Here is a 27,127-nt window from a genome sequence, read left to right on the forward strand (position 1 = left end):
TCTCGGGAACCTAACCCTTCCGTAACCTGGGGACTGCCTTATATAGCTTGGGAATTTGTGCAAAAATGTAGGACAAAACTCCTGGCAGACTCGTGCATTGTGGGGAATAAAGCGGTGGAGAGCGTGTGGCTTGTTTGTGCGCCAGTCCACTTGGGGAATCCCAATGCTGGTATGCCACATGAGGTCACGGGGTCACGGCTGTGTGTGGTGCAAACAGTTGATTTCAAGTTTTTTGGAATCTGTAGTCCAACATCCGCGGCAGCGACTTTTTTTCAGTGAAAAAGTGGAAAACGCTCCATTGCGATGTTTCACCAAATCCTTGTTGCATGTTGGAAAACACTCGATGCTCTGTACTAATGGACTCCTGGCCACTTTGTATCATATCACATGTAGAAGATTCTCAAATATCTACTGCTCCACAAACATTCCACTCTAGAACGCCAAGCTTAAAAGGCAAACAAAAAGGTGAAAAATGTCCAGGTATACCCCAAAGACAATATTTAGTATTATAAACGCATATTCTTTGTTATCTTTGAAAATACTTTATCATTACAACCACATGTTGTATCAGTTTCAATGGGAAAAAATATATAAGAAATAAAAATGTCCTTTAAATAAGGTGAATTAAATGACATTTCAAATTGAAAGAAATGTAAGTGTCTCCCTGTTCAAGCAGTGTTGGGCAGTGTTCACTTCGCTGGTGGCCAGAAGCCAGTGGTGACGATTCCCCATACTTATGGTGGGGGACGGTATCCCTGTAAAACTACCACTATTACATTCCAACAAAGAAGTACAGACTTTATTAATTGTATCAACCAGTTGGAAATAAAAGGCTGAGGCAAATACCAACCAGGATGTAATGTGTTTGCATAACGACGCAACTTTGGACATATGTCTACAAGGTATCCAATACACAGTGTTGAAAGCCCTCGAAAAATAAAACGTGAATAGCCCACCGCTTCCCGCCTGCTAACACCCACGTGATAATAAAGATGCTGAAACGTTATTATTTGGAAAGAATCAAATTTACATTTGCATACGGATGTGTCCGCCAGTTGGACTTCCCTATTGTGCTCGCCCTTGGAGGTCTCATGCGGGCAGTAGATTCTGTATAAAAGTAAAGAGATCTCAACAGCGAGACACGGCAGTGGAGAGGTTTTACGCGTGATCGAGAAGCTCCAAGTCATCGATTAACCATGCTCGCCTTTCTCGTCTGCGCTGCTCTGCTGGTTGGAGGTGAGTACTCCTCGTGCTGACACGTTGAGCTGCTGAGTGATTGCAATGCACGCATTTGATTTAGTGGAGCAACCGTTAAATCTTCTTCAGGAACTGGACTCAGTTCTAGAAGCAGCTCCTAGCACCAGACATACCTAAACGCCTTTTGGCTGTTCCCGGATATCGTAAAATTCTTCCATTAATTGCCAAATACTTAAATATTATCTATGGCACGAATGTTGGGCCCTCTGTGGATTTTTTCCAATGGGGCCTGAACCCTGTGGGGATGTCCAAAAACCAGAAAACGCGACCCCAAGCCTTTAATACCACGGCGTGGAAAACTATTTTAGCTAATTGGAAGCACTACTAACCCCCTTCCTGGAGACATTAGAATCGATTATTATAAACTAAGGCCGCAATGGAGCACCTTTACTTAATAACCCTATATAACACGGATCACCTGAGGGCAATACGATGGGATCCAGGAAAAATGGTGAGGAGGTGGAGGAACAGGCCTCGCCTTATTGTGAATATACTCTGAATGAGAGTAGTTCCTAGGAGGGGAATGGGCGGATCAGGGCTTCAAGTGCTCTCTTTTACACGTCACTCGTTATTTTGGCTAGAACACATGGGTTATAAACGGATGCCGATATACCCTCAATAACACCTGGTTGAGGAGAAAACAATTACCCAGAGCGCACAACTCCTGGATATGCCAATCCTACATGTACGGTGATATACCCTCTGTCATGGTTGCGGTTTCGGGTTTTAAATAAAACAATAGATGTAAAAGAAGCTCCTGTAACGTGAAGTGAAACATCGGACATCATGTAGAACAGTACAAGGTTCAACCCAAAAACGCATTAGAGAGATTTGTGTGATATTGTTTGTGCTATTGTTTGCGTTAGTGCTATTGTGTATAGTATTGTGCATGTTTGCTATTGTGTATAGTATTGTGCGTTTATGTTATTGTCCCTTACAGCTGAGGTGTCTGCTCAGAGCTGTGGGATCGCAGCGTATCCCCAGATCCGCGTGGTGAACGGCGTCGAGGCTCGCGCCAACTCCTGGCCTTGGCAGGTAACGGCAGATGCTGAATTACAGCCATCACAGCCACATGCTGCATTGTCAGTCGATCTCAGTGCAGCAACATCTATTGTTGCACATTCCACGTGGAGGCCCTCATCCAGCAGTGAATTGACAAAAGGGCTGCATGTGTGCACCATGAAATGTTCAGATCTTCCATTCTTCTTAATGACGCTGAATCAATTACTATAATGGGAAAGTTGAAGCACAGTGTTTAACGCACTGCACTATGAACGAGGGTACCTGGGTTACATTCCCTGCGACTGCTAACATCAGTGGCGAGCGAATTCCGAAACAGTACCGGATTACAACACTTCACAGCCAGCTGTGACTAGCATTGTGAGGCAGTGGATTGACAAAAGTTCTAAGTTCGAACTGTATTATTTGACAATAAAATTGGACTGAGTCCTGGAAAAATGACAGTAACTACCACCACTTCGCTGTGTGTGCATTACAGGCGCTCGTGCAGAGGTACTCTGGAGGAAGATGGGTCAACTACTGTGGAGGAACCCTCATTGATAGTCAATGGGTGCTCACCTCTGCCAGCTGTTTCACGTGAGTCACGGCACCAGTGGCGTCGCTATTGTGTGTGCGGGCGGTGCAGCTGCACCGGGGCCCAGTTGCTGTACAGTATTTTCCTGTACCACATTGCGACCACCAAAGGTGGAGCAGTGGATCTTTGGAGTAAAGAGGCAGCCTCTATAAAGAATCTTTACACGTTGTGTAAAGGTCACAAGGTGTTAAAGTGAAAATATCATGCTGTAACTCGCACTATTTATGTTTAGTAATTCATCACTGCAATGTTTACAGGTGTAAGTGATTAAGACCGTCCGTCGCTATGTTTTCTCCCCACATCCACCACAACGTGCAGGAGTGGCTACAGCTACAGGGTGGTGCTGGGAAAGCACAGTGTGTCCACATCCGAGTTCGGGGAGGTCACCCCTCCATTAAGCCTGGCCGTCTGGCATAGCTACTGGAATCCCAGCATCCCGGCGAATGGGTGAGAACGCACATGGGCTACGTGACACCATGATATTCAGAGTTGCAATAGACAGATACAACAACAACAACCAGCCATTCGCCACTAAGTGGCGGTGACGTCACCACGACGCTTGTGCCAGATACACATACATACATTTAAACAGTCATGCATATGATAAATTCAGACCGACAAGACACAGATTAAATATTTTTAACTCACAAAGCTCCTCATTGACACTGCCTTGAAGTGCCAAAAAAAAATCTAATTTTAATATAACTAGAATTTTTACGACCTATGGCCGCCTTTTTCTAACTCCTGCCTTCAAATGAAATGTAGATTATTGAATGTGGGGTGTATAGGCATCCAAAAAAAATGGATATTTTTTTTGGGGGGGGAGGAGTGAAAATAATTTGGGGGGGTCGGCAATTGTTGTAAACTTGTTGGATCAACTTTTTACCCCCACATCTGGGGGGGGGGGTTCACTTTCTCTATCTCTTTGATGCAGCCTCCTTCTGAAAGGCTCTAATAATAATTTAGATCACAGATAAACAAACGGACAAATGAAACGCTGGGCTTTTATAATAGATATTTCAGGGAATGGTCATTTTTCAACTGGAAATTTTATGATAGAAGGCAGTGATAATGACAAGGCGAGTAGTTGTCTTGATTTGTACTCGTACGCGCTGAACCCCCATTGCTTGGTGTTATGTTCGGTGTTGAGCGTCGCATCACGGCTGCCCCTGTCTCAATCCACCACAGGTACGACATCGCCATGTTCAAGATTGCGTCGCCCGTGGCTCTCTCCAGCAAGGTGCGCCTCGCCTGCCTGCCCAGCGCCAACCAGATACTGTCCAACAACTACCCGTGCTACGCCACGGGCTGGGGATCCCTCGACAGTGAGTACCGTTCACTCAGTGTCCATTCAGCCCAAAGTGACAATTTCCCCTGCAGATTAACGAGATGAAGATGGCTGAGAAACTGTCACAAGTCACATTCTAGGGTTGACTCAGCCCTTAATATTTTGGGGGTTGAAAAAATGAACACAACTCTGCATACTCAGGAGTGGGAAATAGCCTGCCAGTAGGGTGGCGGTGTTGCTATGTGGCCTTTCCCTTCTGAGCATAAAGACAGCGACGGTTCGCTTGGGGAGCACCTGTTAACGCCACCTAACTCAGATGTTTTCACCAACGCTCTTCATCTCCACATCGTCTGTGCGTGTGAACAGCCAGCGGCTCCTTCCCCAGCACGCTGCAGCAGGCCAGCCTGCCCGTAGTGGACTACGCGACGTGCAGCCAGCCCAGCTGGTGGGGGAGCAGCCTGAGGAGCAGCGTGATCTGCGCGGGGGGCAGCACCCACTCTGCGTGCTATGTGCGTATGGAGCGCAACGCGAGCCAACCCGCGTCAATTCCTTAACGATAATTATCGTTGAGAATATTTGTCAGCAAAATGTTTCCTTTAAATCTTAATTTAGTCAACAGTGAGTGGACAACAATCACCAAGCATGGTGATGACTTTGACCACTAATATCACTGACTCGCTCACCTGTTAATGTTGGGGGAGCGAAAGGGGTGCACATTCACCCCAATAATGAATAACTCGAGTCGACAAATAGTGTGACTGTTTTAATAGCCTCGAATAAGAGAATGACTAAATTTAATCCACAGACACTAAGAATTTACTAAAATAAAAACACAGAATAAGATAATGCATCACTGTATTAACTCAAGGAATAACAAAAAAAAAACAATACAAATGTTGACTTGTCATATTTGGTCGCCAGACACTGCCATGTGTGTCTAGCAGCCAGAGTCGTATGGGGCAAGACACAGAAAGGCGTTTTGGGCAATGGGAGGGATCAGGCTTCGGGGTTGTGCGATATACCTCCGTTATTTAGCAACACGGTCCGAAAGCACACTTGCAAAGTTTGATCATCCAGACACCGATACAAGAGCTCCAATCTACTGTACTGAACCTTCCCAGCACCCGCCACCATATCCCGTTGCTGCTTTACCCAGTGAACGTAGATGCATGTCTATCCTCTTGTATGCATCGCAGGGTGATGGAGGTGGCCCACTGAACTGCCAGCGGTGGGACAATGCCTGGGTGGTGCAGGGAATCACCAGCTACATATCATCTCTGGGTTGCAACACGATCCGCAAGCCCACCGTGTTCACCCGTGTGTCAGCATACACGAGCTGGATCAGCGCTGTGAGTGCCGATGATGTCAATGTCAAATTGTCAATGTTATTTCCATGATCCTGCTGTCAATGTCAATATTAATGCTATTAATGTAGCGATGTCATTGTTATTATCATCAAAATCATTGTTAATACCACGTCACTGTCAATGTCGTTATTGTTATTGCTCTCATGAATATCAATTTTATTGTAAATTGTTATATTGTAATTATCAATGTAGGTGTCACCTACAACCTTTAAATTAATCAGGAAACCGTTATACGGATGGGGCATATGTGGAGGATTGAAATGGACATGTTACCAAGACAAGCATTGACAGTGGAATCCCGTGGTCAAAAACTAAATGGAAACATTAAAACCACAAGATGAGTCAGGTGTTGAGTGCAAATGGAAGCGATGGCACAGTGTGATGACCTTTTAATCGATCATAAAGCAAAGGTGGCATGAGTAATCAGTGTGGCTAGTTTCGTCCAAGGTATGATTGCCATCATGTTCGTTATCTGTAGGTACTGACTGTCAAACATTACCCATTTTCCGTTTCTCCCGCAGGTCATGAGCGTGTACCGTGAAGCCCCGAAGCTCGCGGAGGGAGAGCAGAGCGTCAACAGTGGAGTCAATGCCACAATTGCCGCATTCAAGAAGCCACAGGCTTAAAGCTTCACGCTCTTTACATCAATGCTACCACTAACCCTAGAATTACATTTTCGTGTTACTGGTATTCCTTGTTGAAATGTGAGACCGAGCATGTGAGCATAGAATGGGTGGTTCGATTAACTGAGTTTGTTTGGCCATATTAGACATGTTACCAGTGTTAATGATAACAGAATTTGGCACTTAGATCAGATGTTGAACAATTCGTTATTTTGAATTTTTTTGGCAATACCAACATGAAAACTTTACATTCAATATTGAATATACATCTTTTAAATTGTATGTCCACCATAACACTGTCCTTTCCATACCAAGTTAAAATCTTCTATTTTTGTATAGACACTGTTAAAAAGAATATTGCATATACAATACCATTCGACTGATTATACATGCTAAATTTGAACAAGCAACTAAATTCGCAAATGATGTGTTCCCAAGCAACAGTTGGAGCTGCAAGCTCACCAGACCATTGGACCAACTTTAAATGGCTTGTTTGCTTCACATGTACAGACCCTACATATCCAGTGTATTGAATCTCTTGAAATAAATGTCATTTAAGTTTCAATATATAGGTCAAGGTCAGGTAGTATGTGCAATTTTTTACAATATCGATTGAGTCAGGATTGGATCATATCATGGTGTATTGTGGGAAGAGAGTTGATTGAGGGTCCTACAGCATTATAAAGATAATGTCTTTTAAAATGATTAATGCCTTTGATGTGTTTTGTTAATTTGTCATACTGCAAGTGATCTCTATATATTTCTCATCTCATGGTGTATAGTTTGGATTGGTGCAAAATAAAAATGTCAAAAAATCTAATTGAATTAAATGACTAGTGGACTGTTGAATGTATTGTGTTGTGAAAAAATATCTAATAAAAAAAACATGAAAAAAGTACGAAATTACGTAAATTAGGCTAAAATAATTAAATTTGTGTGCAATTAATGTTAATTGATGTTAATTGAGTGATTCTCGCTTAAACATTTGCTGATTATGATTTTAGTGTAAATTCGTCCGGTCTCAGGATTCAGATCTTGCGCAGGATACAGTTCTTATTATTATGCATGAACTTAGGAAGGAACCACTCAGACTCTTCCGTATTTAGCAACTTTATTATCTAAAAACACTCTAATATGCGAACACAGAATTACATCACAGAAAAAATCTGTGCAAACTGTTAATTCTACGTTTCATATTTCTGGGAGGTATTGAGCTTCATCCAGGCCCAACTGGAAAGAACTCGATAAATTCTGTACATTTTTCTAGCAGAAAAGGTGTTGGTATTCTCTATGTCAACATCAGAGGGCTCGTAATTAAATTAAGTCAACTAAAACCAGAAGTGGCTAATTTGGACCCAGACATTTTTTGCCTTACAAAAAGTTTCTCAGTCCTGCCATGAATGACTTGTAGATGACGATTGATATCTACAACTATTTTTGGCAAGACCGAGGGTCTGAAGGGGGTGGAATTGCGATCTATGTACGTAATACTATTGCATGTTCATGAGCTCACTCCTTGTTAAAAAAGTGTTGCTTTGAAGGTCTGGCTATCAAAATCACTTTCCCGAAAAATGAACAGATATTAGTAGTGTGTTGTTATAGACCGCCTAGTGGTAAACATGTTGAAGCTGCATCCGCACTGAGAGAGCTTTTTGGGGGCCTTTCTAAAGGTGAAATAGTTATAGTGGGCGATCTGAATTGGAATTGGATGAACCCACCGGCTGTGGCCACAAATTTTAATGATTAATTTAACCCATTTCAATTAATAAATGTCCCAACAAAACAAAACTTAAACAATCCGGGACAATCCTCACTGCTTGACATCCTATTGACAAATGCCCCACACAATTTCACTTGTGTTCTGGGTAATCATCTTAGCGATCATTCCTTCATATTTGGGGTGAGATCATCGGCCAAACCCAAAATCCCCGCCAAATTTGTTATGAAGCACTCCATGAGACATTTCAGCATACCGGCATTTACAAATGATGTACTTCACTTGGATATTGACAAGGTTTGTGATATCCAAAACCTGACTACGGCTTGGGAGACCTTCAGATCAACATTTCTCCAAATTCTTCACAAACATGCTCCGTTGGTTAAATTTAAAATTAAAGGCAACCGTCCACCATGGTTTGATCCTGTAATTACTAAGCTAATGAAAACTAGGGACAAGGCTTGGGCATCTGCTCATGAAAGTCACTTGGTAAATGACTGGCTAGAATACAAGATTTTAAGAAATAGATGCGTCAAAAAATTATATGACATGCAATAAATGTTTATTTTTCTTCAACTCTTCCAGAATCACATGGCAATGCCAGGATCTTCTGGAAACAATCAAATGCATTGAAAAGACATCCATAACAGATAATCAACCTGTTGCGTTAAACCGAAATGGGGAGTATTTTTCAGATCCCCAAAAAATAGTCGACAATTTTTACCTTCATTTTCGGAAGCTGGTGACCTTTTGAAAATGTTTTGGGAGTAACCCCAGCTAATTTCGGAAACCACCGACCAAACACTAAAAAATAAATTAATTTCCAGCATATGCACGAAAATAATGTTCTAAAACAACTGTCCAACCTCAAAGGATCCTCCGCTACCGGAGCGGACAGTATTCAAGTTTTTTGCCTTGTTAAGTGTTGGTCACCTAATATAAAAACCGATAGCCCATATTTACAACCTATCCATCAAAGAAGCATCAGTTCCTAAGGAATGGAAACACTCCTATGTTCGTCCACTTCACAAAGGAGGCCCGAAAGATGATTCAAATAACTTCCGACTGATCTCCATTTTGTCTCCGTTAATGACATTTTTGGAAAAATTACTAAACTATCAAATTAGCAGTTTCTTGTCGGAAAACAATATATTGAAAAGAAAACAATCAGGTTTCCGAAAAAAAATAGAGCACCGCATCCGCTGCATTAGACTCTCTCAATCACATTTACAGTAGTCTTGATAAAAAGCAGTACTGCGCCAGTCTTTTTCTTGACACATCAAAAGCTTTTGATACAGTAGACCACAACATCTTGCTAAGTAAACTAGGTTTACATCGTTTCTCCGAACACTCAGTAAAATGGTAAAAAGATTACCTCTCTTTTCGCACCCAAACTGTCTTCACAGATGGTTGGAGGTCAAACAGTGTTAATATAACAAAAGGGGTTCCACAGGGTTCAATCATCGGCCCCCTCTTGTTCTCTCTTTATGTTAATGAATTAGGCACTGACCTGGATCATTCCATGGTAAATCTTTTTGCAGATGACACGATACTAATTACTGCTGGCCGCTCTCCTGATGACGTGATTGCTAGGCTCCAGGGTGATTTCAACAAAATACAACATCAGCTGGTTGCTCTTAAACTCGTCCTGAATACCGCCAAAACCAAGGTACTATGCTTCTCACCAGGACTAAAGCAGAACGTGATTTTTCCCCAATTACATTCAAAAGATAATGATCAAATAGCGTAAGTCAAAATCTGTAAGTATCTTGGGGTCATCCTGATTCAAAACTGAATTTTCAAGAACACATTGATTATATTGCTAAAAAGAAAAAAAGAAAAATTGGTTTTCTGTATCGACACATATACTGTTTGGAATTGATAAAAGCAACCATAATGCCCCTACTTGATTACTGTGACATCGTTAATAAATCAGCACCCAGTACTGTTCTGAAAAAGCTTGACTCAATATATAATTCGGCCTTATAATTTGCATTGAACTGCCCATATAGGACCCACCACTGCGATCTCTACATTGGGTCAAACCTAACATCCCTTAATGATCGTCGTCTTATGCATCAGATATTATTAATTTACGATGGACTTATACAAACAATCCGCAGATTACCTCATGAATCTTCTTATTGTTTTGGAAAACAAATATGAGCTAATATCTTCGCTCATTTACCAGCTTCGCATTCCTAATTGCCGTACAAATACTGGAGAAAGGGCTTTTGCTATAGATGCCCCCAGGGTCTGGAATGCTATTGCAAATAAACTCCAGCTTGGATCGTTACTAACAAGACAATAACTCAAAAATGCTCTAGAGGAGTCGTACAACCATAGCTGCCACTGATATCCGGTGGCCTGAAATCAATAATATAGCTATAGAAGACCGATGTATGAAATTATTACGTATTGTGATTATAGTGCGCTGCTACTGCTATTGTTAATCCGGCTGTTATGGATTGACTTATGCAGCTATCGAAGGATGCTAGGTTTAGTGATGTATGTTGTGTGTGTCGCTATTGTAAACTTTTAATCACATTTGTTGCGACAACTGTTACGTTGGGGCTTGGTTTGGCCCGATCTTTTTTATTTAGTATAGATTTTTACTTAAAATTTTGATCTGTATTGTATTATGATTGTTATTGAGATCAAACATCGAAATGGAATTTTTTGCACTTTTTGTACGCAGCATGGACGGGTTGTGCTTTTTCTGTAGGATTGTATTGTTAACGTATGTGATGTTTAGATTTGTGTACAATTAATTTTAGGTGTATCTTGTAATTTTATTGTTTGTTGCGGTTGAACACAACTCAAGAGCCAAATGGCTCACAGGGTAAATCGGCGATGGGGCAATCGACTCATCTCGACGAGCTGTACACGATGCACTTTTCAAAGCTAAATTTTTCGATAACGAATTTTTTATACTAATGTTTGGCGTTTCGACTGATTTCGGATTGATTGGTATCCCAGTCGCGGAGTTAAGTACACCCCTGGAAAAAATAGTGTCCCAGAAATTAAATATTTAATTGCCTCGGCCATTTTGTATTATTTGGTAACCCGGGGTACCGCCATAAGAATAATTTCACCCACCAGAGGGCAGCAGAGACTAACGGCTTTTGTTAAACAGCCACTCGGTAGTGATTTCAATTCAAACACTAATCTACCTTAATATGTATACTGTTTGCTTAAAATAGCGACTGTAAATTGCTAATTTGTCCCGTATCCCTTCTGCACCCGACACAATTCAAAAAAGTAAAGTCGGGTGAATAAACACGCAGATGTGTATTACTTCAGCACACCGGTATTCTGACGAGCAATGCACAACATTTAACAATTCGTCTAGACGTTTTCGCTCGTAATCACATCCAGCATCACCAGGCGATTTCCAGAGTTGAACTCCTGCAGGAGATGATGATTGGCAGAGTTGAACTCTTTGTTTCCAGCCTCCTTTAATGTTTCTGTGGTTTTGCGTTTTCTTGTCATGTGGAGGTTTTAAATATTAAGGTTTGTTTGTCGACGTTCCCCTATAAAGAGTTGCCGACGCTGAGAGGAAAAGTCACAACAGTGAGGCTGTCGTTCACTGCCCTGGTTTTTGAGCTATTAAAAGCAAGGCTTCCAACTTCTGTGCATTTCTAACACTTCGGTTCCCAAACTAATTTGAATACATTCATATTACAGACACATAGACACATACCTCGAATAGGAACATATTATCTGATCGAAACAAAGCAACCACACGATCCCTTTCTTTGTCGATTGTGCTTTGTCAAACTTTAGATATGCATAAAAGTTAGATTCTTGTAATAATGTTGATACGTTAACTCCTAAGAGTGTGATTCACATGGTCTGTAAGCACAGAGTGGCCCGGCTGGATCACACGGTGCTTGATCATACAGAATTTGTCAATAGAGCGCTATTTGCATTCAAAGGTGCAGGAAATAAAATGACTGCGCAAATAAAAAAGGAAGAATTAGATAGAGGCACATGTCCTTTTCATTTGCTTAAGATTTGTGTGAGTTGACAGTTTGTCCAATGTCATGACATTTGCAAGAGAGCGTTTCATTCATTTATTCATCACAGACAGTCGGCGAAGGGCCGTTGTGCCAAACGTGTGACCTCTTGTGACAGTATTTGCATAAACTGCTATTGCTGCTATACACCGGTGTCTTGAATGATTTGTTTGATCCACGTATCACGGGGGCGACCACGAGGGTGGCGTCATGCGTTTGAGGGTCGCAGCCCACTTCGAACGTCGACCGCCAACTGAGGCATGCAATTTGCTGGAGTTCGCGCATCAAGACAGGCGACGCGCCCAAACAGTGTAATCCGTTTCCCTTGAACTAAGCTCTGAAACGATAGGAGGCCGGTCGCAGATGTAGCCGATCCAAATCAGCTTGCACCTGCATAAAAGAAACAAATGACACATATTTAAAATCGTGACAACAAAATGGCCATATTTGAAGCAACATACAATTGTGGTTACGTAATGTCCTTTTAATAAAAATACATAGAGGTTTAACAAAAAAAATATCTGGACATTATGGACTTGAATATTTGTCAAAGTGTAATTAACAATGCTACGGCTACATCTGAACCCTCCTCAAATACCGACACTGGTTTTCCCCTGCAATTAACATCTATTGGTTTACCATATTCAGACAGCGAAAACAACTCAGTGGCTACCACGGTAACTACATTTCAAGTGCTAGTCTTTCAAATGAAAGCACATTGCATACGGAACACACAGTTCCTGACAGCAGGGCAGTGAGTGTGTTCAATCGCATTTGATACGCCATGTAGACTCATTCAAATTAGATAGGGAAACGGAAATACAACCCAGGACATACCAGTATCTCACAGAAATGTTTCCTGCATGCAAAATATCCTTGGAAATTAAAAATATTCTTCCAGCGCTAGCAATGTGTGTTAAGTTAAAACTTAAAGCTGTGTTCTGTCACACTTGTGCACGAGCCTTGAGTATTGGCAACAATACACAATGCATAGATACCCAATGCAGAGCCGGACACGAGTACTCGTGGGGCTCTCAGAGTTCCAGATTGTGAATTCAAAAACTCCACAGATAACCATTGTTGACCAAACTAGCTGTGGGACCACCAACGGAACCTACTCTGCGCAGGTACCTTCATAACGAGCTCATGTCGCCGCCCATGAGAGCCACTCCTCGTCCTTTTGCGAGTTCCGCCTGTCCCCCGGTTCTTGCAGGAGGGGGAGGCGACTCGGGTGAAGGCTCCATCCCGTACGGCGAGGCAAGGCTGAGTAGGTGACAGGAGGGAGAGGATCCCCGACAAGCACGAGGGAGATGGTTGCCTGCATGACCGCACGGTCACCTCAAGTACAATAATAAGAGGGTGGAAACATGAGGTGGGCGCACCTCAATTCACCCCAAGCACATGCTGCTGGTTCCCTAGGGGCAACACGGTGCGCCCCAGGAATACAACGCTGAGCTGTAGAAGGGCAAGAAAGGCATGCAAACGACCTGCGGCCTGACACCATGTGGTAGCCCGACCTCGCCTGAAGGAAAACGCATGCAGCGCGCCATTTTCTGCAGTGGTGGAGGGAAGACCATCTGGGCTGTGGAGTCTGATGAGCCCGTAGGAGCCAATAAGTGGAGGATGGGAGTGTTGAGATGATAGTCAAACACAAGAGTAATAAATGAGATATTTCAGATAGCGCTGTGTACTGTACTAGTAGATCCCTTAGGTGGTTCTTTGAAAAGTGTTGAAGTATTTGCGTCACCCGTTTCACGTGTGGAATTTTTATTTTAAGTACCTTATGCTCGTCTTCGAATCTATTGATGGCCTTACCCCCACCTTATCTCACCTATCTCGTTTCCTTCTATTTCTCCTCTCGTCCTCAAACTTATCTGTCTCTCTCTGTCCCTCCTCCCTGTACCCAATCTCGTTTTCGGTCCCACTTGCACCCTTCCAAAGGAATAAACTTACAATGCACACGAACCTTCCGTTCAAATTTTCAAGCTCACCTTTTCTCCATTGCCCATGTTCGTCCCCTGCCCCTCCACATGAGGAAAGGTGCGCTATAAATTTAAATAATAAAAGGAAGATGTTTTGTTACAGCCAGGATTAAGAGTAGTATGTCAGGACAGCTGGCACCCTGTCCTTTGCATTTTAGTTGACTGGTTACATTTCACGGTCCACCAAACCCACGATAGTAGGCCACCATCTATCTCTCACTGGTATTTGGGAGAATTGAAGAACCTCTTCATCGCGTCGCTTTGTTATGAAAATCTCCAAACTTGCTCCACATGCAATGGAGGTGGATACATTCTTAAAATGGTATTACCCTCTTGGCATGGGCAGGGTGCAATGATTGTAGAGCGGGTAGCAGTATAAGTGTGTTGGAGTTGTTTTGTCTTGGATGGACAGACTAAAGTCTAGAAAGGAGATGCTGTTTTCTGTTATTGATCAAGTCAATTTTATTTCTGGATGAAAATTGGAAACAAATTTAATGAATGTGAAACAGTCCACTTGAGTCGTTCGACGAAGGAAACTTTATTTTTCCAGCAACACCAACACGGACACTTGAAAGGCATAAACACATTTACTGAAAACCAGCCTCGTCTATGGTTTCACTATAATGCAGTTCTTTCATGAGGAAACACTTCACACAACAAGTACTTCGCCTATATTAACGCGAAACATGCCACGTTAGAATGCAGTTTCCGAACGATTGACGGGCAATAGTTTTAGCTGAGTGGTATTATACAGGACGCAAAATGATACAGTTTCATGGTGTCTGGCCATCTTACTGTGTGTTTATCGTTATATTCTGTTGAAAATATTTTCGCTAAACGCGTTTTTCGCTGAACGTGGCACTTAATGTGCCTGAACTGCCTCTGAAAAATGTATCAAATTCCTCTTTGAAGTTAGAGGCAATGTCCACAGAATCATCGATGTACAGTATCTTCCAAAGAAGTCAGGAGGTTTGGTGTATTTGTAACGGGTTCCGGAGACACTTGTAGAGGTAACTTCTTTATTACAACACAACACTCCAACAGTCCTGATACTCTGTTACAGCCTAGGTACACAGCCTAGGTACACAGCCTAGATACTCTACTCTGGCTACGCTCTGGAACTCGCCCTCACAAGGTCGTAGAGTCGGGAGTTCCAGAGTCCCACCACTCGCTCTCACAACATCCCAGGGTCTTCAGATGGCTGGTCGTGGGTCTTGGGTCTTGAGTTACAACTGGCCCCGATCGTCTAGGGAGCTCCCCTTTTTATGCCTAGTCCAACGAGGGGTGGGGCCATGTGCGCCACCAGACATCCCACCGAGCACACACAGCCCCCCCCGTTGGCGGCGCCAAAAGGCTTAAGCGCCTGGGAACCCACCGCCTGGCGCCCAGAGGCTTAAGCGTCTGGAACCCCTGGGAACCCAGCGCCTGGCGCCCAGAGGCTTAAGCGTCTGGACCCGCCCGGGAACCCAGAGCCCCCAGCAGCCCCTCCCTTCTTATGTCACTACATTACCCCCCTCTACGTAGCCTCCAGCCGACCCGGCTGTCAAAAAAAAAAATACAATTGTACAATAAATTATTTGTTAACCATCAGAATGAGTGTGTGACAAATCAAGAAAAAAAATGAGCAGAAAGCGCCTCTCCCCCTCCTGTGGTCACCGATGCAGAACAACACTGTATAAACACATATATGCAGGATGAACGCACGCCCCAATCGCCCACTATACATGATGGCAAGGTGAGTGGCGTCGCGTTGGGACGAGAGTTCGTAGGCGGGGGTCATGAAAATCTTTGAGTTTTGAGCGAGTCCGAGTGGCAGGTCCATCGGTCGCGACGGAGGCAGGAGGGGACCGACGACCCGCTGTTGCGCTTGTGTCCTGGGTCGCTGATCCCGCGGGCAAGCTTGTTCCCGCTGGGTCGACCGTGGCGGGTTTCATTCCCAAGGCACCTGAGGGCGGGACAGCGGGACCTGCCCGAGAGTTAGAAGCAGCATCATCGCGGCGCGGCTCGTCAGACATGTCGCGCTCTCGGCCCCGGAGAAGTGAAGGAGGTGTGTAGGGTTGAATGTAAGGTTTTAGACGTGACGGGTGCACGAACCAACGTCGCTTGCCATGCTGGATCCCGACACACTGCGGGCGGAAAACGCGAATAATAACAACCGGGCCTCTCCAAGGCTTAAGCAGTTTTGAGGAAGTAGCCAATGGTACCTGCAGGCAGTGGAGCCAGGCGCGGTCCCCTTTTACCCAAACGTGGCGGGACGTGCGGAGATTCCGCAACCGCTCGTTGGCAAGCTGACGGGCTTCTGAGTTATTTTGAGCAGCCTCCCGGGCATCCACGAGACGACGCACATTAGCACGGATGTGGTCAGCAATCTTAGCCTTAGGTGCGGGCTGTTTAATGTGCAATTGTACGTCGATTGGGGGGCAAACCTCCCTACCATACATAAGATAGAATGGCGAGTACCCCGTGGCAGCATGGGGCGCCATTCTATAGGCGGCCAACACACCAGGTATGTGGAGATCCCAATCAGTCTGTGACTCAGACACCTGGTGGCTTAGCATGGAGGTAAGTGTCCTATGTAATCGCTCGACCATACCGTCAGTCTGGGGGTGATATGGCGAGGTGCGAATTTTGTGTGTCCCTAGTAGGTTGCACACATCCCGCAACAGGGTGGAAGAGAAATTTTTCCCTTGGTCGGTCAGCAGGCGTTCGGGAGCACCCTTATCGAGGACGTAGCCCTTGAAAAAGGCTTCTGTAATGGCTGCTGCAGACTGGTTGGGGAGTGGCCAGGCCATGGTCCATCGGGTAAAATATTCGACCCCAACCAAAAGGTACTTACTACCCCGAGGAGTAGCAGGAAACGGACCCAAAATATCCAATGCGACAATCTCATTGACCCGGGAAACCTTAATGGATTGGAGCGGCGGGCAGGACGGCCTAGCAGGTGGTTTCCGCTGTGCACATTCTGTGCAACCTTGCACAAGGTCAGCCACATCGTTTGACATGCCCGGCCAGAAAAATTCCAATTGGATTTTAGCTAGTGTTTTTTGAACACCCAAGTGCAAGAGGCGACTGTGGGTTTCCCACATAAGTCGCCCCCACAGGGAGGTGGGCACCACCAATGTGTGGGATTGGGACCCCCCATCCCAATGCATGAGGACACCTTCCCGGATGACATATGATACGGGGCCCCCCTGCCCCCTGTGACCCTGGGCATCCCTAGCGCGGCGTCTCAATTTGAGGAAGGAGACGTCTTCCATCTGAAGACGTCCCCAGTCATCCAATCCGAGGCCCAGCAATGCGTCCTGCGGAACTTGCGTGGAGGGAGCCCCGTGGTCCCCGACCCCATCCCCGGCCGCGGCCGCAAGGGATGGGGGCGGTACCCCGTCAGGCTGCCTACAACGCCCCGCACCCAAAAAACAAGCACAGCGCCCATTGTTCGGCAGTCGCGACAACTCGTCGGCATTCCCGTGTTGAATCCCCTTGCAGTAAATGACAGTGAACGCAAAGTCCTGGAGGATCTCGAGCCAACGCGAGAGCTGTCCAGATGGTTGGTCCACTCGCAAGGCGTATTGTAGTGCCGCGTGGTCGGAGCGTACTGTGAAATGCCTGCCATACACGTATGGCCTGTACTGTTTTATGAAAAAAACGATAGCAAGCAATTCGCGGCGCGTCACGCAGTAACGTTGCTCCGCGGGCGACAGCACCCTGCTGCCATAGGCGATGACGCGCTCCACTCCATTGACAATTTGCGACAGCACCCCTCCAATTCTGGTGTTGCTGGTGTCTGTATCCAGAATGAACGGAGTGGTAAAATCTGGATAAGACAGGGTAGGAGCATCAACCAGTGCTTTTCGGACGGCATTGAACGATGCCTGTTCTAACTCTCCCCAGCGGAATTTGACCCCTTTGGCCGTTAATGCGTGGAGGGGCTTCGCGATGGATGCGAATCCCGCAACAAATCATCGATAATATGAGGCGAAGCCGATAAAATTCCGCACCTCCCCAACAGAGGTAGGAGTTGGCCATGAGCGCACGCAATTTGTCTTTTCGGGGTCCGTGGCAATTCCCGAGCGGCTGACAATATGGCCCAAATAACTAAACGAATCCCTCATGAGGTGGCACTTTTGCGGTTTGAATTTGAGGTTAGCCGCTTGCATTTTAAGGAAAACTGCCTTCAATCGCGTGAGGTGTTCATCAAATGTTTTGCTGAACACGATTACATCGTCGAGGTAGATTAGGCAAGAATCCCACTGGAGCCCAGCAAGGACCAGCTCCATCAGGCGCTGGAACGTCGCCGGGGCCGAGTGAAGACCCATGGGAAGTCTGTTGAATTGGAACAGTCCCTGCAGCGTGCGAAAGGCCGTCTTTGGTTTGGATGCGTCATCAAGGGGTAGCTGCCAAAACCCCGAGAGGAGATCCAAGGTGGAGAAGTAGCGCGCACCTGCTAAGGCATCGAGCGACTCGTCCATCCTGGGAAGCGGGTAGGCGTCGGCCACAGAAATTTTATTAAGTTTCCTGAAGTCAACACAAAAGCGGAGGCTCCCGTCGTGCTTCTTAACAAGAACGATCGGCGCCCCCCATGGGCTATTTGATGGCGCAATGACATCGGCCGCCAACATATCGTTGACGGCCACCCGTACATGTTCCTTTTCGGCCGGACTCAAACCGGAATGGGTTTTGACGAATTGGAGCGGCATCACCCGTGTCGATGTGGTGGCTTAGCAATTTAGTGCAGCCAATGTCGAATTTGCTTTGACTGAAAACGTCGGCGAAATCGCTCAGCAGCGTGTGTAATTTAGCATGCTGTAATGGTGACAAATCGGCAGAAGTGGAGCAAAGCGCGTCGAGCCTTCCTGTGTCAGGACCTGGCTTGGCAACGGAAGAGGACTCGCACCCTACATGACCCACGATCACATCTTCTGGCGGGGCTGGCGTCGCGTGAGCAAGAACCATTCCCTGACAGATAACGGCCGTGTCCAATCCCGCGTTAAGGACCTGGATAAAGGGGTCGTGGTCGCTTCACACGAGTGTTTGTGCACACACGAGGTCCGACACCCGCTCAGCTGAACGCGAAGGCCCGAGTTGGCTGCCCCATCGCCGCTTGCTCCTCAACATCGCCGTCAGGACTGAAGGTACGTGGCTTACTTCTTGTCTCCATTGCCACTTCTGACGCCAAATGTAATGGGTTTCGGAGACACTTGTAGAGGTAACTTCTTTATTACAACACAACACTCCAACAGTCCTGATACTCTGTTACAGCCTAGGTACACAGCCTAGGTACACAGCCTAGATACTCTACCCTGGCTACGCTCTGGAACTCGCCCTCACAAGGTCGTAGAGTCGGGAGTTCCAGAGTCCCACCACTCGCTCTCACAAAATCCCAGGGTCTTCAGATGGCTGGTCGTGGGTCTTGGGTCTTGAGTTACAACTGGCCCCGATCGTCTAGAGAGCTCCCCTTTTTATGCCTAGTCCAACGAGGGGTGGGGCCGTGTGCGCCACCAGACATCCCACCGAGCACACACAGCCCCCCCCCCCGTTGGCAGCGCCAAAAGGCTTAAGCGCCTGGGAACCCAACGCCTGGCGCCCAGAGGCTTAAGCGTCTAGACCCCCTGGGAACCCAGCGCCTGGCGCCCAGAGGCTTAAGCGTCTGGACCCGCCCGGGAACCCAGAGCCCCCAGCAGCCCCTCCCTTCTTATGTCACTACATATTTATAATATCAGGATATATTGTTCAAATGTCTTGAAAATTAGGTTGGAATAGCTAGGACCCATGCGTGTGCCCATGGCCAGTCCACTGGTCTGGATGTAGTGGCATCCGCTGAAGGTGCAATTATTGCAGGTGAGCAGGAGTTCGGACAACATCAACACTGTTGTGGTTAAAGGGGTCTGTTCAGCCTGGGTGTTGGATGAAAAGTATAAGAATCTGGAAGCCATCAATTTTGGGAATGACGGTGTACAACTTGTGTCCATTGTGAAAACCATACATTAAGGACCTGTGAATCGAAGGTTATTGAAGAGCTGGAGGGTATGGTTGGTGTCTTTAATGTAGGTCGCTAATGTTTGTACAAATGTAATGAGAGTGCCATCGTCTAGATTATCAAGGAGGCATATATATTAATTATACAGTCCATGCTTATCCATAGTGGAGTTTACATCTGGGGGAAAGGTGAGAGGCGATCCCACCAAGGAAGCCTCTGGAACGATCGGGAAGGTGCCAGGAGGGGTGTGGGCAGAGGCAGGGCTTAGTCCCGGGTAGGGGGATATTAGCGGGACACAGAGCAATGCAAAGGGTTGGTGTAGAAGACTGAAGAGGAGCCCCAGCGCTGCCGCCCTGCCATCTCCGTCAACCACGTGGCGGCTCGTCCTCCAGCCGCCCAGCCACTCCTTAGCGCACCGTCAGCCAGCGGTGCGTTGGAGAGCGGGTGAGCACCACGTGGCGCGGGGCAGCGTAGCCACACGAAGAGTGGACGTCCGCAAAACGGAAGAGACGAAGACACGTGGCTGTACCGAGCTTTCAATGAATATACAACTGAAGTTACTTACCGTGTCGGAGACCACTCATTGCACAAACAACAATTATAATGTCCAAATCCTGTAGCTCGACGTTGGCTCAGTGGGACAACTACCGGGTGATATTATCAGAAGAAACTCATTGCAACTGCTAAAGAATTACGAGTGCTCTTCTTGCCATATTAAACGTGGTATTGCACATCTCCTCATACCGACATTTTATTGGCATTCATGTATGCATAGCTAGTGATTGGTGAGTTCAATGAGTGGTGAGAATCAGAATCAGTGGCGTCAAGCAAGTGGTGTTAAGTGACTGATGGATGTTGATTTAGTGTGTCGGATGAGTTTCTGGTGAGGTCACCTGAATGGCGATGGTCATGTGTGCCGTGAGTCTTTAGTTGTCTGGTGAATGTGAGTATTGGGTGAGCCCAAGATGATTGGTGAGTAAAAAGTCGTGAGTGGTGACCTTGTGTGAGGTGTCTGGTGAATGTGCACTAACATCCTGTTGTATATATGCATTTTCCAAAGAATAATATTAAGAGTGATGTGGCCTATTTTTAACGTTCTAAAAAATGCAGTAACGGAGGCCCGTGAACTTCTGCCTCGAGACAACAAAGGCCAAAGGAGCACCCCCCGCTGCCTCGCCCCACACCAAAAAAGACATCTGGAGATTATTTTTTCACAAGCTTTGGCTTGGCAAAGTTGTAAAGTTGAATTGACCACCACCTCATAGAAATATTTTCAAACATCATGGTATTAAACATTAACTTGATAGTATTTATTGTTACGTGATGATGTAGCTCAGGAGGTTTTGAATACGACTAGTTGCATGTTTAATTAACACACCTATCTATACATGAACGCTATGAAATCTTGGTTAGTCATATATACTTGATAACGAATTATGGAAGTTTTGTATTGAAGTATTGAACCAAAGGATCATTCAGAAGATATACAATAAGAATTATGTAACTTCTTCACGACTAAAATAACATGTATTCCAGGGGTATAATCAGAGCCTTCCCAACCGCCTTTGTGCTCCCAGTGTCTGTCATTACATGCTGCAGCAGGAATTCATTTCTAAGCATGAGCCGACCTATTAAGGGTGGAAGGCCGTTTCATAATAAACAATGCTACAGACACACCACACTTAGGGGCAACTTAGAATATCTGCGTCCACAAGCCTTGAGAGGACCTTCAGAGGAACGGGGGAAGTATGGCCGTAGTGACAATCACTGGCTCAGGATATTTGGGCAGCCAGATAAAAAGGTCCATAAAAAAACCACCACATGTGCAAAGGTGGGAGAAGCTTCGGGCCTTGATGTGTCTTAGGAGAATAATGAAACAAACTAGAACAGACACAAGCCACACACCCGGCGGACAAAAGGTCCACGACCTCAAAGGAACATCTGCGCTTTTGTGAGAGGAAAAAATATCGTAAGGTCAGCAACTGACCAATGATGACTGCGGAGCAGAGAAGAAATTCAAAATGCCAACAGCTGACCCAAGGAAGCAAAAGTCGGGAAAATGTCAGGGAAATATCGGATATAAGGAGGAAGCCAAACCATACAAACTAGTGTTGCAACGGCAAACTCCGGGGGGCACACGTAACCAGCCAAATGTAAAGAGTCTTGCTCCGGGGTATGGTCCTCGAAATCAACCGTTCGGTGTCGAGTCTTGCAGAGGCAAACGGCTCTGTGTTGCTAAGTGTTGAGTTCTGCGTTGACAGACTCTGAGTATCTTTGAAAGTTTTATTCTACGTTATGTTTTGAGTCACTTGCAGGGTTAACTACTGTGATAAATTGTACTGTACTAAGCTATAAAAGTTGTGAGAAGCTAATAGGTGTGCGAATGCATTTTCATATAATACTGTGATCAGCTAAGAGTTGTGATAAGCTAAGAGGTGTGCGAAGGCATCTATATATATGTAGGACCTGAGATGACACGCGCAACGCGGTTGGTTGCGGAGCAAGCTTGCAATGGACAGTGGGGGGCAACTGAGGACATAGAGTTGTGGTTACGCCAATTAAGGGGGGAGGTCATTAAGAGACGCCACAGGTGTTAAGGGTAACTGAGGACGCAGGCCGGTGATTGGTCGAGAGGGTAAGTGTCTACAAAAACAACATCACGTGACATCACGTGAGGCTGGGGGCCTGGGGGCGAGTAGCGAAGCGGGGGATGACATAATTAATTGGGGATGATTGGTTTGGGGATAAAGGAGTGAGCATATGGAGATACGGGGGTCGATTGTGAGTGTTGGAGTCGCAGTTGGAGTTAGCGATGGAGTCGCAGCTGGAGACGGTGCCTGGGACAGAGACGGAGCAACAGAGAGTATAGTATAAGGTAGCAGTGGATAAGAGTGTATAGTATAAGGTAGCAGTGGATAAGAGTGTATAGTATAAGGTAGCAGTGGATAAGAGTGTATAGTATAAGGTAGCAATGGACAAAGATAATCTATATATATAAAATCGCAAATCTGTCTGTCTGTCTGTGTGTGTGCCTGTCTGTCTGTGTGTCGCCGGACCATACGCAGTTTCATTGGACGACCGGCGCGGAACACGGTGGTTGCTCCTGGCAGCGGACGCCATTTTTAATTCCCGTTAAAAATATGCGCACGCATTAATACGCGACTCTGAGGTAAATTCATCAAAGTTTCACGTCCTCTTCACTCCCCCCCCACCCCAATGTGTGCAATTACTATTATAGGGTCGGTAGATAATACAATTATAGCGATTAGACAGTATTATTGTAGCGCGGGGGGGGGGGTAACGGCCCCAGTACCCAGCCTCAGCCGGGTGGGCAATCTAGGCGAGGCCGGAGGCTCTGCACGGTACTAGGCCTCGACACCCCACCCGTGTCAAGCGACGACTTTGTGGTATAAACTCGATATACCCAGCATTGCCCGGGGGGAAAATACATTTAAAATCTTCTGAAAACTTTCAAACATTACATACCAATGAAAAAACAACTGTGTAATTACTTTTAAACCCGACGCGCCAAGAATCGATTCTTTAAATGTTTACTGTACAAATAGTCATTAAGCTGGGTGAGCGTACTGCCAGTCTATAATGTAGACTGTAGCCTGGTTATTAAGCTGGGTGGGTGTACTGGCAGTCTATAATGTAGACTGTAGCCTGGTTATTAAGTAAAGTGAGTCAATTTGTAACACGTAGGCTTTCGCGACCATTATTCATAAACAACGTTATTGGGTTTAGATCGCCTTATTTATTAATGTGTTGTAACCCTCCACCACCCGACACGGCCAATCAGTAAAAAAGTGTCACGTTGATAAAAGACTAATAGTTCACTGCTTTAGCCCACCGGTGTGTTTAAGCGTGAAACCACAACAATTACCATTTCAGAGTACGACGTTTCGCTGATGCTGGATGCAATTACCAGCGAAACGTCGTACTCAAAAATTGTCTGTCATGGAACATTATGAAGGCAAATAGACAGAGACGAGTGGGCCGCCTCTCCTTGGCCTCTCCTCGCTCTTCTCTCTCTCTCTAGCAAGCGTTCATCATATGCGTCATACAAAGATAGATAAAGTCGTGCGCTTACCAACGTAATCTAATGTCTGTCCCTGCGACTTGTTGATTGTGATAGAGTATGCGGAGAGAATGGGAAATTGTCGCCAAACAAATGGCAAAGTCGTGTCAGTGGGGGCCAAGTCGATTCTGGGAATCGATTGGGGGAATCAACACGAATCGCATCCTTCTGCAGATCGATTCCAACGTAATCGAACGGCTGTCCGTGCGCCTCCGTCGTTCAAACCTACGCGCCTCCTGCATGAAAACGACGGGAAGTGCAGATCCCCTCGCAAAAAAGTGTCGAAAGGCTAACGAACGAAAGCAAAGATGGTTGGGAAAGCAAAGTCAGGAGTCCCTCAAGAGAATTCATACATCACATGAAAAAACAACTGTGTAATTACTTTTAAACCCGACGCGCCAAGAATCGGTTCTTTAAATGTTGACTGTACAAATAGTCATTAAGCTGGGTGAGCGTACTGCCAGTCTATAATGTAGACTGTGGCCTGGTTATTAAGCTGGGTGGGTGTACTGGCAGTCTACAATGTAGACTGTAGCCTGGTTATTAAGTAAAGTGAGTCAATTTGTAACACGTAGGCTTTCGCGACCATTATTCATAAACAACGTTATTGGGTTTAGATCGCCTTATTTATTAATGTGTTGTAACCCTCCACCACCCGACACGGCCAATCAGTAAAAAAGTGTCACGTTGATAAAAGACTAATAGTTCACTGCTTTAGCCCACCGGTGTGTTTAAGCGTGAAACCACAACAATTACCATTTCAGAGTACGACGTTTCGCTGATGCTGGATGCAATTACCAGCGAAACGTCGTACTCAAAAATTGTCTGTCCGTCTGTGTACGCTCGCTTGCGAGGGATTTGCTGGGAGGCACGTCCCGTGCCCCGCGATGGGAATAGGCATGTCAGTTTTTTTATCCGTCACCTTTAAAGTGGTTTAATGATCGATTTCGTGTTATTCAACTTTATTTATTTATTTCATTTGTGTATATATGTAAGGTTATTAAGAAATATATTTTTCACCCGGGCAACGCCGGGTACTTCTGCTAGTACAATATACGGTAGCAGTGGATATAGAGAGTACGGACAGAGTAGCAAGGACGGAGCGAGTACAGCGTAGCGAGCAGCAGAGTGACGGACCTGAGTGGAGAGAGAGCGAGCGAAGCGGCGAAGCGGAGCGAGCGAACGGAGGAACATTGAACGATGTTGTCGGAGATGTGAACTATATGCGAAATAAAAGGAACGAGAAAGACAAAGAAGTTGTCGCGTCAGTAAGAGTCCTACATATATAAACGCCGAGCTTTATCTGTGATGAACGCTGCACTTCCCGTGGTTTTCATGCAGGAGGCGCGTAGGTTTGAACGACGGAGGCGCACGGACAGCCGTTCGATTACGTTGGAATCGATCTGCAGAAGGATGCGATTCGTGTTGATTCCCCCAATCGATTCCCAGAATCGACTTGGCCCCCACTGACACGACTTTGCCATTTGTTTGGCGACAATTTCCCATTCTCCCCGCATACGCTATCACAATCAACAAGTCGCAGGGACAGACATTAGATTACGTTGGTAAGCGCACGACTTTATCTATCTTTGTATGACGCATATGATGAACGCTTGCTAGAGAGAGAGAGAAGAGCGAGGAGAGGCCAAGGAGAGGCGGCCCACTCGTCTCTGTCTATTTGCCTTCATAATGTTCCATAACAGATTTTTTTTCACTTCCAGTAACAAATTATGGACGAGGACGAAGATCCCCTCGCAAAAAAGTGTCGAAAGGCTAACGAACGAAAGCAAAGATGGTTGGGAAAGCAAAGTCAGGAGTCCCTCAAGAGAATTCATACATCACATTGTGAATTTCAACAATGTTACAATGCCGACACCTACATGATGCCGAAGCAGTTGCGCGAGATGTTTGCTTTCATCAGGACCATAAATTGGATTTAGCTCTCGACTACATGCGAAGAGATGCCGACGACACCGCCATCAACAAAGCACTTCACGACATCAACAGCGTCCTGCTGCAGCACGGATTCTCTTGCAAAGAAATTGGATTGCCAACACCAAAGGGAAACCCACTGGAAGAAGATGTGTATGACCAAGTTGAGGAAGCAAACGATGGTGCACGACGTCTCGCGATGCTCAACGAGAAGCAGCTCGACGCGTTCAACAAGATCATCATGGCTGTCGATGACGAGAATGTGATGAACCGATGCTTCTATCTCGACGGTCCCGGAGGTTCGGGCAAGACCTTCCTCTACACAACTCTCATGGCGTACATCGGGGTCGAGGACAAATTGCACTGCCATTTGCAATGACAGGCATCGCCGGCACAATGCTCAAAGGAGGACGTACTCTTAACAGTGGATTGAAGCTTCCAGTTTCCTTGCTCGACACTTCAGTCTCTTTCATGCGGCCTGCATCACTACACGCCGAAGTTCTGCAAAAAGCTTCGCTCATCATCATCGATGAAATTACTATGCTGCCAAAGAACGGACTTCGCTGCATTGACAAGCTCTTGCACGAGGTGATGGGCAACGATAAACCATTTCGTTGTAGGCGGCGACTTCCGACAGACTCTTCCCATTATGCAGCGAGGAACACGATCAGACATCATTGAGTGCTGTATGAAGGCAAGCCGGTTGTGGAAGAACTTCACGCAGCTCATGCTTACAACAAACATGCGCAGCGAGGGACAAAATGAGCACAACAAATGGCTCCTTAAAGTTGGAACAGGCACCTTTCCCCAGTGCTGGGAATCTTCAAAGAGGGCACAATTCAAATCCCCGAGCAGATGGTAGCAACGGATGATCTCATCAAATACATCTTCGTCAGCATTGCAGACATGTCTATAGACGACTTTTCAAAGTTAAGGCGAGAATCAGGAATTTTTAAGCGAGAATCCATGTGTAGCGCTGTAGATGGACTGCACTTACCTGCAGTGGTAGACAGGGCCCATCAGGGGCGGTACCTCGTACCGGCAGGGGGGGTCGCTGCATTCCCCAACCCAAAAGCAGGAGGGGCTGCGGGGTGTTCAGGGATTCCCCGAGACCCCTCCCAACGGGAGGGGGCCGCGGGGTGTTTTAGGATCCCCGGGGACCCCGCCCCTCCGTTGGGAAGGGGTATAAAAGCGGGCCTCTCCAGAGGTTCGAGGCTAGTCCAAAGTCCAAGAAAGAAGCCAGAAGACCAGCCAGCCTAGGATCCTGGGACCCCTAGCCCCGCTGTCCTC

The 27,127-nt window shown here is 46.0% G+C and overlaps 1 protein-coding gene across 1 annotated transcript; it reads left to right on the forward strand.

Moving 5' to 3' along the window:
* Nucleotides 1-1,127: 1,127 nt before the first annotated feature.
* LOC144717785 (chymotrypsin-like elastase family member 2A) lies at nucleotides 1,128-6,949 on the forward strand. Its single transcript, XM_078593436.1, has 8 exons — nucleotides 1,128-1,236; nucleotides 2,198-2,292; nucleotides 2,756-2,853; nucleotides 3,170-3,298; nucleotides 4,040-4,176; nucleotides 4,506-4,648; nucleotides 5,336-5,488; nucleotides 6,028-6,949. The coding sequence occupies exons 1-8, from the start codon at nucleotides 1,197-1,199 to the stop codon at nucleotides 6,130-6,132; spliced, it is 900 nt and encodes a 299-aa protein (XP_078449562.1). The 5' UTR covers nucleotides 1,128-1,196; the 3' UTR covers nucleotides 6,133-6,949.
* The last annotated feature ends 20,178 nt before the right edge of the window (nucleotides 6,950-27,127 follow it).

This window comes from Lampetra planeri, chromosome 4, assembly GCF_965212315.1.
Source record: "Lampetra planeri chromosome 4, kcLamPlan1.2.h2, whole genome shotgun sequence".
NCBI classification, from domain to species: Eukaryota; Metazoa; Chordata; class Hyperoartia; order Petromyzontiformes; family Petromyzontidae; genus Lampetra; species Lampetra planeri.

Excerpts from the sequence above, each read along its gene's own strand:
- LOC144717785 (XM_078593436.1), top strand. The coding sequence starts at position 1,197 with ATGCTCGCCTTTCTCGTCTGCGCTGCTCTGCTGGTTGGAG. Across the intron at positions 2,293-2,755 it reads CCAACTCCTGGCCTTGGCAG|GCGCTCGTGCAGAGGTACTC; the intron begins GTAACGGCAGAT and ends TGTGCATTACAG. Across the intron at positions 2,854-3,169 it reads ACCTCTGCCAGCTGTTTCAC|GAGTGGCTACAGCTACAGGG; the intron begins GTGAGTCACGGC and ends CACAACGTGCAG.